The sequence below is a fragment of the Triturus cristatus genome, chromosome 7 (genome assembly GCF_964204655.1).
Source record: "Triturus cristatus chromosome 7, aTriCri1.1, whole genome shotgun sequence".
Taxonomy (NCBI): Eukaryota; Metazoa; Chordata; class Amphibia; order Caudata; family Salamandridae; genus Triturus; species Triturus cristatus.
The window spans coordinates 259,706,529-259,719,339 of NC_140590.1; the positions used below are offsets into that span (position 1 = coordinate 259,706,529).

At 45.9% G+C, this 12,811-nt stretch overlaps 1 protein-coding gene across 2 annotated transcripts in view; it reads right to left on the reverse strand.

Annotated features, from left to right (window-relative positions):
• Window positions 1-219: 219 nt before the first annotated feature.
• Window positions 220-12,811, reverse strand: part of RRAS (RAS related) — a 169,611-nt gene continuing 157,019 nt past the window's right edge. The window contains exons 5-7 of one of the 2 annotated variants that reach the window (XR_014966407.1): window positions 6,448-6,566; window positions 3,892-5,727; window positions 220-3,770 (exon numbers count right to left, since the gene is read on the reverse strand). Coding sequence is in view for 1 of the 2 variants with exons in the window: in XM_085616149.1 (XP_085472275.1) it covers window positions 5,640-5,727; window positions 6,448-6,566 (207 nt within the window). In the remaining variant the exon portion in view is untranslated. Of the gene's footprint in view, window positions 5,728-6,447; window positions 6,567-12,811 lie in introns of both variants that reach the window. The other variant, XM_085616149.1, reaches the window with a different exon arrangement.

The following is a 12,811-nucleotide window of genomic DNA, read 5'->3' on the forward strand; positions in this document are numbered from 1 at the left end:
AATTCGCTGTGTTTGTGGCCAAAAAATGGTTTGGTACATCTGGTCCATAGATTGTCAGGCTTTGTACATTGAGAAGATGTTCCTGTGTATCTCACTAGGAAACTTTTTCAATAACACTTTATATTCATAACAGCTTTTGCATTCTGAAACTTGCATACATTTTGTTTTGCTAATTTAAACCAATGAGGTTTGCAAGAAAGATGCATAGTCAAACAGCAGTTCAGTATTTACATGTTTAATAATTAAAGCAGTGATGATATTACAGGCAGTTTTGAATTAAATTCTTCTTAACTTGACATCTCCCAGGTGACAACACAACCAACACCCCAGGCATTACTGCCTGGAGGAACAGGGGACCTGCTTTGCAAGCACTTTCTGAGGCCCCATAATCGCTCCAAACATAGAAACAACATGTAGAAAATCTTTGGCACTGAGCTCCCCAAAACCAACATTAGAACTGCGCCCAGTTTGGGCTACAAAAAACACACTGGACTTGTGTCCATGTGTTACGCTCATAGCATCACCAACAGGACAGGTTTGATACAGCGAATGTAAACAGTATATTTATCATTTGGTTTATCTTTAAAATAACACTTTTTAGATGCCTAGAGACAATGTATTTATTGTGCACTATATAAAGGATCATTATTGCCATTATATAATAACAACCCTTCGATTCTCTCCCAAAATACCTCATCAAACACCAACATGTGATCTGTATATCCTTGCTCAAAATTGGTACTGATGCACAAAGTACAACAAGCCTGTGAAAGTTCCAAGAGCTACTACAGTAGAGTAATTGGCTTGTGAGTAAAATGCAGAGTTCACTTAAGAAAGTAGAAGTGCAAATTATGTGCACGAGTTAAGTATACAGGGGTATCTTGAACTTAAATTAAGTAAAGCAGATTTACCAGGGTACTGTCCAAAGGTTGAGAATGCAAATATTGGTGAAAATTCAACAAGGAGAAAAATCCAAATAAGGTTTACTGATTACAAGCGCACAGTTTGCTGATATTTTTCTTAGATTGAAAGTACTCGTGTACTTTAAGCTGCCTTGATACAGACACTTTTTTGTTGTGTTATTTCTTCCAGAAACTCTAACCTTTTTTTATTTTTTATAAATGCCCTTTAGTAAATGCAGGAAACAAAATAACTATTTCATGTGGTGATGACCACCGAAGCCTATATGCTGTTTCTGCAACTCTCCTATATTATATGTAATTCATATATGAAACACAAGGAAATGTTTCAGAACGAGCATAAATCCTATATTATACACAGATGTAAGGATACATTACACCGGAGGCAAATTGCTTACATGTTCCAGGACCTTTGTGAATGGGCACTATTGTGATTACTTCATCTCCTTAGAAGCAGAGGGAAGGTGTTTGAGTATCCACAACTTGTGCAGTGTGATGGACAGCAAGGATATTTTTTTCTTCTCCTCGACTATTTACCTAGTTTAATCCGGTTTAACATGAGCAATCCATTGTCAACCCGCACAGCAGTGGATCATGTCACATGCACCTTTTGGGGGTTTTATTAATTATTCTTTCCTTAACATTATCTCATCACTGATGACTGCCCACCAGCCTTCATTGTGCTGCCACCGCCTGGCTAATGTTTGGAGCAAGACTACATCCAATTTTTCCCTCTCCTCTAGCTGACCATCTCCACTCACTCGCGGCTTAATCTTGAACATTTGCAATCTGCCGCTGGTCTCTTTGCTTTCACCACCTCTCTTCCATTCATTGTAATGCAGGTCGGTTGTGCCCATTCCTCTTGCTTTCTGTTTTAACATAACATAACGCCTGTTTTTGTAAAGGGCACGCCTCACCCGTGGGTCTCAAGGCGCTGAATAACAGATGTTTATTGTTACCCAACTCAATGGTACTCATTTTATCGACCTCAGATGGATGAAAGGCTGGCTGGACCCGCCTGGATTTGAACCTGTGACCACGAGGTCGAACACAGGCCCCTGCAGTGGAAGCATAGTCCACTAAGCCACCAGACCCGGCCCCAATAGGTGGTTCTCACATCCTGTCATCTAAAGAGAATATGAAATGTCTCATTTCAAGTACACCCGATACTCTTTCTAAACCAGGTGTCCCTTAAGTAATGGGATGTCAAATTAAGAAGATACTGTCCAAGCAGTTTGGCGATCACACCATCAAGTCCTAACAGCGGTCACCTCCCGTAACACTAAATAAAGAGTCAAGTCTCCCATGGCCTTGCCCCCTTTCGTTGGGTGGTAACTGAGCCCCGTCATCAGGGCCTCCTGCCCTCAGTTGTAGCTTTTTATTAAATAATACTTGTGATTTGTAATATTGTTGAACAGTTCGCAAGTATAGGCCTACAAGCCCAGCCATGCCAAGTGCTTTCAGAAAAAGAAAACCAGGATGGATTAAGAGACCCCCCGGATTTGGGGCTGGTTGGCAGCTATGTTGTTCTCTAGTTTATCTAGGCACTTACATTTTCGATTTTCTACACTGAAAACGCATTTATAACCGAAGAAAACATGAGCTTTCTGAAAACTATTGCATCTTTGTTCTTCCTTTATTGGTCCTGTGTAAGTCATCGCAATGGTTTACATGATTTCCTCAACGGATGTCAGAAACCTGAGGCATGTTTTATCAACGTCCCCCTATGTCCAGCCCTTATTCTACTATTTGCACAACTTTTAGATTTAAACTGTACCGTTTTCTTTATCTCACTCATTAAAAACAATGTGCCATTGGGAGATTTGAATTTTCTTTTCCACCTCTCCTCATAGGCTCCCTATTTAAAGCTGTCACATGTTGATGGATGAGACGTCAGCTTTTTGAAGTACTGGTACCATGCGGGCCAGCCCACACTCACCTGTTCTGGGTGTCTGCTGATGTACCTTTTTACTACTACATGTTTACTCCTTGGTAAGGCACAAGATTCGACCACAGCGCTTCCCAGCTACCCTCTGTAAGGAAAATTAAGAATTCCCAATCCAATCTCTAGCCTCACATCAGAGCAGGAGTTCATTCTTTGTATGTGTGACAAGAAGTGTTAAGGTTAACTCATTGGCAAGTTAGACAGAGTTAGACAGAGTCATGAGACTCTTGTCTGGACGTTTTACCCCTGCCGGTCGTCTCTAGTGACATAATGTGTGGCATTCAACTTCTGTCCTTCTCGTGCATGGACAGACTTGTACTGAGCTAACTGTGTACAGAGGGCTGATCCTTGGTTACCAGTCCATCCAGGCCTGGTGTGGGGATATTCCCCTCAGGTAAATGATGTATTGTCCTAAGGTCTGCAGACGTCCTTGCTTCCAAACCAAACAGTGAAAAATGTAATCTGCACAGGCGCGTGGTGGGCTTACACCTAATGTCATATCGACTGGCCATTTAGCAAGGCACTAAGAGTGAATGCTGAGACTAAACAGAGGACATCCATGGCACAGTCAATAATGGTCAATCACCAATAGTCAATGCACGCCACTTAACACAATCCTTCTTCTGCACTGCTCATGGCCAGGCAGAAATGGTGAGTGCAAGTCACTGCACGAAGGCCATCACTTGCACTGTTCATGGCCAGGCATCATTGGTGAGTGCAAGTCACTGCACGAAGGCCATCACTAGCACTGTTCATGGCCAGGCACCATTGGTGAAAGCAAGTCACTGCACAAAGGCCTTCACTAGCACTGTTCATGGTCAGGCACCATTGGTGAGTGCAAGTCACTGCACGAAGGCCATCACTAGCACTGTTCATGGCCAGGCACCATTGGTGAAAGCAAGTCACTGCACAAAGGCCATCACTAGCACTGTTCATGGCCAGGCACCATTGGTGAAAGCAAGTCACTGCACAAAGGCCATCACTAGCACTGTTCATGGCCAGGCACCATTGGTGAGTGCAAGTCACTGCACGAAGGCCTTCACTAGCACTGTTCATGGTCAGGCACCATTGGTGAGTGCAAGTCACTGCACGAAGGCCATGACTAGCACTGCTCATGGCCAGGCAGAAATGGTGAGTGCAAGTCACTGCACGAAGGCCATCACTTGCACTGTTCATGGCCAGGCACCATTGGTGAGTGCAAGTCACTGCACGAAGGCCATCACTAGCACTGTTCATGGCCAGGCACCATTGGTGAAAGCAAGTCACTGCACAAAGGCCATCACTAGCACTGTTCATGGCCAGGCACCATTGGTGAAAGCAAGTCACTGCACAAAGGCCATCACTAGCACTGTTCATGGCCAGGCACCATTGGTGAGTGCAAGTCACTGCACGAAGGCCATCACTAGCACTGTTCATGGCCAGGCACCATTGGTGAGTGCAAGTCACTGCACGAAGGCCATCACTAGCACTGTTCATGGCCAGGCACCATTGGTGAGTGCAAGTCACTGCACGAAGGCCATCACTAGCACTGTTCATGGCCAGGCACCATTGGTGAGTGCAAGTCACTGCACGAAGGCCATCACTAGCACTGTTCATGGCCAGGCACCATTGGTGAGTGCAAGTCACTGCACGAAGGCCATCACTAGCACTGTTCATGGCCAGGCACCATTGGTGAAAGCAAGTCACTGCACGAAGGCCATCCCTAGCACTGTTCATGGCCAGGCACCATTGGTGAGTGAAAGTCACTGCACGAAGGCCATCACTAGCACTGTTCATAGCCAGGCACCATTGGTGAGTGAAAGTCACTAAGTAGTCTTTAAACAGCACTTGTAAGGAGAGGCACTAATGGTGAACGCAGGACTCTAAGCACAGACTTCACCAGCACTACTAACCGCCTGGCATTATTGGGGAATGAAGGTCACCAAAGAAAAGATTCACTGCTCTGCCAATGACCAGTTACCAGTTGTAAGTGCAGGTCATTAAACACAGGATTCACCAGCACTGTCCACAGCAAAAGTACCAGTGGTCAACAAGGTTACTTAATAGATGGTTCTTCATCAACATTGCGGGCCTGGATTTCTTAGTAGTAAATAACAGGCAGTAGTGGAACCTACTTTGCAACATTTGTCTCCTTTCATTATAAGGCCATCAAATACAAAAAGAGGGATATAAAATGGATACATATATACAGCCTACATATTTACATGCAGATACCCCACAGAGAATCTGGTATACAAAAGAATCAAGCATCAGCACTGACGGAGGAGCGTGTGCAAAGTACTGGAGCCCGCTTAATAGCCAGGATACAACCCTTTGACAAGGCCATCATTCTCCTCCACATTCCGCGTCTCCCTAGGTCAGGTTAAACCCAGAGTCACTTACCTCCATCCCAGTTTGGGGATGTGACCTTGCTGTATCCACCAAGGAAGGCTTTCTTGGACTAAAAAAGTATATTAAAAATCAGTATCCTACCCCTCACCATGGCAGGGTTACTGGGTTGCGGGGTATACCACAGGAATCCCAGAATTAAGACGAGGGTGCATCCCCTCCCAAGCCGAAAAGTGGTGAGGAGACAGAGTTGGCAGTGTGTGTGCATATGGGTGAGCTGTAAAAGGAACTGGCCCATGTTGTTGAAAGAGTCCAGGCTCATGAGCACTGTGAAAACGTAATAGTCAGGAAGTCATGAGGGAGGCAGGAGAGAAAGGTACCAGATTCTTCCCCCTTTGCCTGACTTTCTCCACCACCTGGAGCTTTCCCTCCACTGCTGCAGCAGTTTAAAGAATGACGCAGGGACATCCCTTCGATTCCTTCTTCTTTGGGCTCACGCTTGGGGTGGGCGGGCTCTCCAGCTCGTGGAATTTTCTGCAGAAGATAGGAGAGAAGTCAGCACAAGAAGCTCGGGCTTTGCAATATGTCAAGGAGGAGGCAGAAAAAACTACACTTACAGTATGCCACAACACAATACACAATACTTGTATGAATTTTTAATTTGCCTCATCCCCAGATCTTACATACCCAATGAATCAACAGCGTTGTTCCCAACACCAAACATGTTGCTTGCAGGTCCCTCACCCTTTGCCTGCCTCATCCCAGACACTAAATTGAGCCACTGCTCTAAGCCTCAGCAGCCACACAGCTGCAATTGCACCAACTCTCACCTTTGCCAAGCATTTTTTGCACTCAGCATCACCACACACTTCATAACAGTGCACTTGCATGAAATAGCTCACAGTTGCAAGACCAGCAGGTCACAATGTGAGATTCTGTTGTGTATGATTGTGCAACCATACTTACCAGACAGCGCTGTTAAAGCTACAGACAGTTAAGTCAGCCTTTCAAGAAGTTACCATTTACAGAGATTTGCTATGCAACCAGCAGTAAAGCCCCTACAGATCAGAGATTGGTGGCAGGCACTAACTAGAACATAGGACCTCCATCACACCTACAAGAATTAGGTTTACTGCCCCAGTGACTGTGATTCATATTCTGCCCAGAGTAGTGAGTACTGCTTCAGCATAACTTATGGGTATGCAGGCTGCTGCAAGTGGGAGAAGGTTCAAGGTGGGGTGTGGGGATATTCACCTGATCGCTCGCACCAGCTCATGGAAAGATTCGTCCACGTTCAAACGGATCTTAGCAGAAGCCTCAATGTACGGAATTCGGTTCTCTCGTGCAAAACTCATTGCTTCTTCTTTGGGCACCTGCGGCAAAAAGAAAGGGAGGGGAGGGACAGTTAAGTAAAGAGCAAAAGACAACAGAGACACCAAATGTATATTTGGGGAGATGAATATGTGGCACGGGTGAGAAAGGAGGAAAAGGGAGGGACAGAAGGAGTGGATACAAAAAGTAGAAGAGACAATAGCAAGGAAAAATAAGAAACAATTAGTGGCAGAGAAGAATAAAGAGAAGTGAGAGGGTCATGGCAGATTGAAAAAAAAGTTAAAGAAGCATTGCAGATGAAAAAGGAGTCTGGAACAAAAATAAATAGATACAAATGTCAGTGGCAGCATGGTGGAAGAGGCAGGAGGAGCAGATGGAAAATAGAGAGATAGTGGGAGATGGTTGAAAAGGGAGGTCGAGAGTGAAGGAAAACAATCAAGTGGAGAAAGGGAGGGGAACAGAAGAATTAGGCAGAAAGAGAAAGAGACATGGAAAAGTAAGTATGGAATGTTACATGGAGCGGACAGAAGAAGGAAAGAAGTAAGTCCCCAAAGGCATAGGAGTATCAAACTCTAGGTATCCATTGAACTACATGTCAAATCAGGAACTGGAAGCAATACATTCATTGGCTAATGACACTTCTATCACAATCAACCCAGCCAACAAAGGCAGCGCGATTGTCATTATGTCCACCCCAGACTACAATGTCTCCGACAACTGGCTGACCAGAGATATTACAGCCCCATCAGCCATAATCCCACCACAAGACTTACTGCTCAGATCAATTCCTCAGTGCTGACCGCTGAACCCAGGGCTGGACGTCGCAACTGCAGCAAGATTACGGACTTTGACTTGCAGGCACAACAACTGACTATGAACATGACAGCACACCACTACCCACCTCATTCCTTCAATATAGCATGGAAAAGGGACAAGAACAAAAATCGGCGCCGCACTATTAGAACCCTGCAGCTGAACGCAGGACATCACCATCACCTGTGTTACTGCTTTTATGCCTAATGTCAAACCAGATACAGAAAATCATACTTAAGCACTGGTCCATCCTATAGACAAGCTCACTCGAGTTTCCCACTCCACGATTTGCGTTCAAACTAACACAGAACCTGGAAGACATGACCTACCTCACCAGACCACGAACGAACACCTAGGTCTGAACAACATCCCCTCTGGGACCTAGCCTGTTACAGGACACTATCCATGTGGCTCCTGTGGCGTTTGTGATCTGGCTCACAATGTTGATTGTCCTCGACCAGACCCACACATTGACACAGTAAAATCACACAAATTGTAACACCAGGAACTGTGTATAGATGATCACTTTCCCCTGCACCCAAAGATATATTGGTATGACCACCAGACTTGGCAAGGTGAGGATTACTAAACATCCGAATGGTATCTGATGCAAAGTAACTACCACCAAAATGGGCACCCACCTTTTCCCCCCAGCCCCACACCAGACAATGCACACTGGACCATCCTTGAATCACATTATAACATGAACAACAATTTCTTTTGGAGGGAATAAAATTGGATATTTCGTTTAGCCACACACAGGTCAGGCCTTTATGATGATATTCCATGGTGTGAAGTGGAGGTCTGAGGCACTTTCTATCATACACCCCCATGAGAGCAGCTACAACAAGGCAGTGTCCATGGCCCTGTACATATGCGTCTGTACTTTACATACTTTATTACTACATATATGACTTGCCATCATGACTCTTCTTTTAGTTATATATGCCATCTCGTCATAGGCTCTTCAACCTTCAGCCCTGTTCTCTTTTGCTAATGGGTACTATTTTCCTCCGTTGGACCGATATAAATATACTGAGGCGCTACACTTGTTTGCATCCCTCTTATCTTGTGTATATCCCCACACCCACACACCTGTGTTAACAATATCTATACAGGACCAACCTGTGACAAATAGGTCCTATTGGTGTTCATTTCGAATGTGAGGATTTGTTCTATTTTTTTGAACTTAGCTTCCTTTATCGAAGAGATTGCCTCTATGGTGTTATTTTTATTTCATTTATGGCTTTGTTCCATTCTTCCCCACAGAGACCATTCCAATATGGCCGCCGCTGCGGCAGCGATTCTCTTTAGTTAGGACTCCGCACCCGCTCACTTCATGACTTCAGGATGGGCCCCGGCGACGTGTCTCGCCCTGACCGGCTTTCACTTCCAGCGGCTGGCCAGGAGCAGAAGACTAAGAGCCCACACAGCACCCACTAACCCCAGAGTGGGGACCTCCATTTATTTTACTAAAAAGAGTCATTTTAAAATTTCACTTGAGTCCTCCCAGATGGCAGCATACTTGGACATCGGGCATCAGATTTACCTTCTAGCTTGGCACTGAAGGCAATTACCCACACCTGTGCCTGTTCATCACACTTGCGAGTGATAATTATCACTCGCTCCAGCATATATACCGCCTCCTCTGCTCCCTCACTACCTCCAGGGTGACAGAGAGAGGTAGGTTGCAGCTTTCCTAGCGTGCTGGACGCCATGAGTATTTTGAATAGTTCTTACTTTATGTAACTTTCTCCACTATTCCAGTGCTGACTGTTACTTCTCCCAACAATTTTCACTCCGCAGGATTTCTTCTACAATTGCCTTATTCATTGCTATGTGACAATAGGGTATGACCTACTGAATACCCTCCTTGTTTCTAATTCTCACTCTCTATATGTCTCTTTTCCATTGCAGGTCAGACTTTAGATATCATAAGGTATACGACATCATAGATCTGATACACCATAACCACACTGGCTTTATGCCAGGCCGCGCTACAAGACAATATTTGCCGTGCCCATAACGCCATCGCAATGGTAGACCGCCTAGAGGGACCAACGGCACTCCGACTCGCTTAGCTGGACATATATTTTCGCACTCATGAGTCGACTGAACATTGGCCCCCGCCTTCTCACCTACATTCACCTTCTCTACACCGACATTAATGCTTCCGTTTGCCTGGCAGAATCAACCTCGCAGACCTTCTCTATTGGACGCAGTACCTGTCAGGGATACCCCCTCTCTACCTACCTCTTTGCTCTGGCTATGGGACCGCTTGCTGCCTGGGTGAGGATGGACGCACAGGTCCATGGCTTTAATTGGTTACAAGAGGTCTCAGACCGCATAGCGCTGTTTGCGGATGATGTCCTGTTCTTTCTTACACACTCTAACAGATCGGGTCCAAGGCTACTTAGGTTTATGCAGGTCTTTGGCGAGACATCCGGTCTCTAGATGAACGCTCGTAAGTCCTTTTTATGGCCACTGCGAGGCGGATGCCAACTCGGCGAATGGACAAGTGAGGTGTCGGTGTCCCGGACGGGTTTAAATACCTTGGGGTATTTTAGACGGCTTCCTAATCCATGTCATGGAATAAAAATGTAGCCCCACTATGGGTACAGATCAAGGAATAGGTGAGCTCCAGGTCACACTTACAGCTTTCCCTGTTCGGCAGATCTGCTATATTCAAGATGGTCTCCTTGCCTCGCCTTCTTTATCAACTTCAAAATCACCCCTATCCAATACCACCCACTTGGTTTCGACAAATGAATGCAATTCTCTGCCACTTTGTGAGAAAGTGGCTCTGTATATACTGTTCCCAAATAGGTACAGTGTGTACAGAGTCCACAGTCCCCAGAGGTTTGGCAGAGGCTAAAGTTAGATATAACCTTACTCTCTTAAGTGGTAGCTTGGTCGAGCAGTAAGGCAGTATCAGAGGACAGTGTAAAGCGTTTGTTGTACACACTCAGTCAGCAAATGGTCTCACACACTCAAGAACTGAACTCTAGGCCAATGGTTTATATAAAAAATATATGCTTGTTTTATTTTAGAACCAAAAGGTATTAAAATATACTTTCTCAGGTTGAGAGGCTTTAGTTAAATACTTTTACAATATGCAATTGACTTTTGTAGACAATAGTTACAGGTTGTTGCAATAGGCAACACAATTTAAAACACAATAATACATTGAGCTCAATGTGGGTTTTTAAGTTATTTGCAATAGATTACTTTCAGGATTACATTTCTAATTCCAGGACTGGATCCTACATTCAGTCCTTCCTGGGACAGGTCTTGGAAACAAGTGAAAAAATTCGTTTCAGTTACTGTTATGATTTTTAGGCAATATTTTGCTATTTTAAAAGTTGACACTTAGAAAATTCAAGTTACAGGTAAAGTATGTTCTTGTTACTTTTGTAATCCAGGGCTGGGCTCCTAGGCTCAGTACTGGGACCTCTATCTAAAACCAGTAAGTAATTACGTTTTCACAATTGGTACGATTTTTAAAGAATATTAGTAATTTGCAAAAGTCGACACTAAGAAGAAATTCCACAGAAAAGCAGTCAATGGTTTCCTATGGAAGAAAATTGGGTTACTGGTAAGTACGGTTGTGAGTATTTTTCAGGGTCAGTGCTGGGCACAAAGATCCAGCACTGGGATCTCTCCTAATAGCAGGAGAGTATGTCCGTTTTCGTTACTCCGGTGATTTTAAGTGAATATTTTAAGTTTTAGAAACTCCACACTTAAAAGAAATTTCAGAAGAAACCAGTCAATGTTACCCTATGGAAGAAAATTGGGTTATCGGCATTTGGGTAAGTACTTGACTGGCAGAGTAAAGGTTCTGGGCACAGACTCAGGGTCTCCCAGGGTCAGTTTGGTACAGTTGTTACACCCTCAGCGGCACTGGGGCGGCCGAGTGCAGAGTGAGTTAGGCCCAATGTTATCCTATGGAAGGCAGGGGGGCCTTGGTTGGTGGCTGCTGACTAGCAGGCCACACGGCTGTGGGAGCTAGGCTCCTGGTCACTTGCTCAGGGCAAATGGGGAAGTAGGTAGGAGTAGAGGTTACACTGCCAGGGCCACTCGGGCGGCTGGGTGCAGGGTGCTTTTGAGCCTTCGGGCGCTCAATGGATTTCAATGGGAAAGCTCCAGGTTGAACAAAGGCTGCAAGCTCGGGGACGAAGATGCTTCCGGTGCCACCACCACTTCGAGAGGTAATTTGGGTAGTTGGAGGATAGGTAGGTACCCAGGAGTCGGGCACAGGGGGCCGCAGGGAGCCGGGGTGCCTTTTGGTGTCGGGAAATCTTACCCTCTGTTGATCGCTGTTGGGGGGGGGGGTCCCTGGTTCTGAGGCTGCAGGCGTCATCAGGAGCGTCGAGGTGGGTCCTTGGGTGCCGGACTCGGGGTCACAGTCGCCGGGGGGACGTCCTCGGGGTCTTTGTCCACTCCGGCAACCCAGGCTTGGCGGGTGCAGAGTGTGCAGGGTTCGCGGTTCCGGTCTGATGCCAGGGGTTAGAACTTGCTTTGAGCAGAGCCACTGCTCATGGGAGTCCCAGATGCTCAGTCACAAGGTAGCCAGGTCCTCCGGGGTTTGTGAGGTTGCTGGCCACAAGAGGTGCCGGGATTTAGCAGGTTCGAGGGTCGACATGCCAGTAGGGCTAGGGCCAAAACAGTTGTTGTCTTCCTCTTCTTAGCAGCTGCACGGCAGGTCTTCTTTCTTCTTGCTCTTCTTTGCTTTTTCGGAATCTGGAATCTAAGTAAGGAAGGTTCAGGGTGGGATGTATGACGTTACAACGCATGCTGTTACAACGCATGCTGTTACAACGAAAGTTTTACAACGTGAGTGCATTGACAACGCAGGACATTACAACGCAAGTCTTTACATCGACTTGCACTAGATGGCGTGCTAACATTAAAAAAGTGTAATTTACTATTCCAACTCCAGTCCACGTAACAGTAGGGAAGGTGTTGGGATAGTAAACTACACTATTTTTAATGTTAGCACGCCATCTAGTGCAAGTTGATGTAAAGACTTGCGTTGTAATGTCCTGCGTTGTCAATGCACTCGCGTTGTAACAGTTTCGTTGTAATGGTAGTGCGTTGTAAAAGTTGCGTTGTAAAGGTTGTTCCTCTTCAGGGTGCCCCTAAATACTAGATTTAGGGGCGTTACAGGTAGGTAAATTTGGGTCCCTGCCCTGGGGTGGGTACACCCCCTATCCTGCCACTCTCCTGTGGGAGGGGGGCTGTAGCCTAGTCCTGATTGGGCAGGGCTTCCCAACTTCAAGATGGCGAGAGCCCGGAGATGTGCTTCACCTCGCCTCCCCCACCTGAGGGGTGGGGTTGGCAGAGGCTGGCACATCCCCTGTCCTTACTTGGGGTTTCCGGCCAGTCTTCCCGCCAGAGTGGGGGTCAGAACCGGTGTGGGCCAGTTGCTGAGTACAGTAAGTGGCCTGGAGAAGCTCACAAATGCGGCATGCCT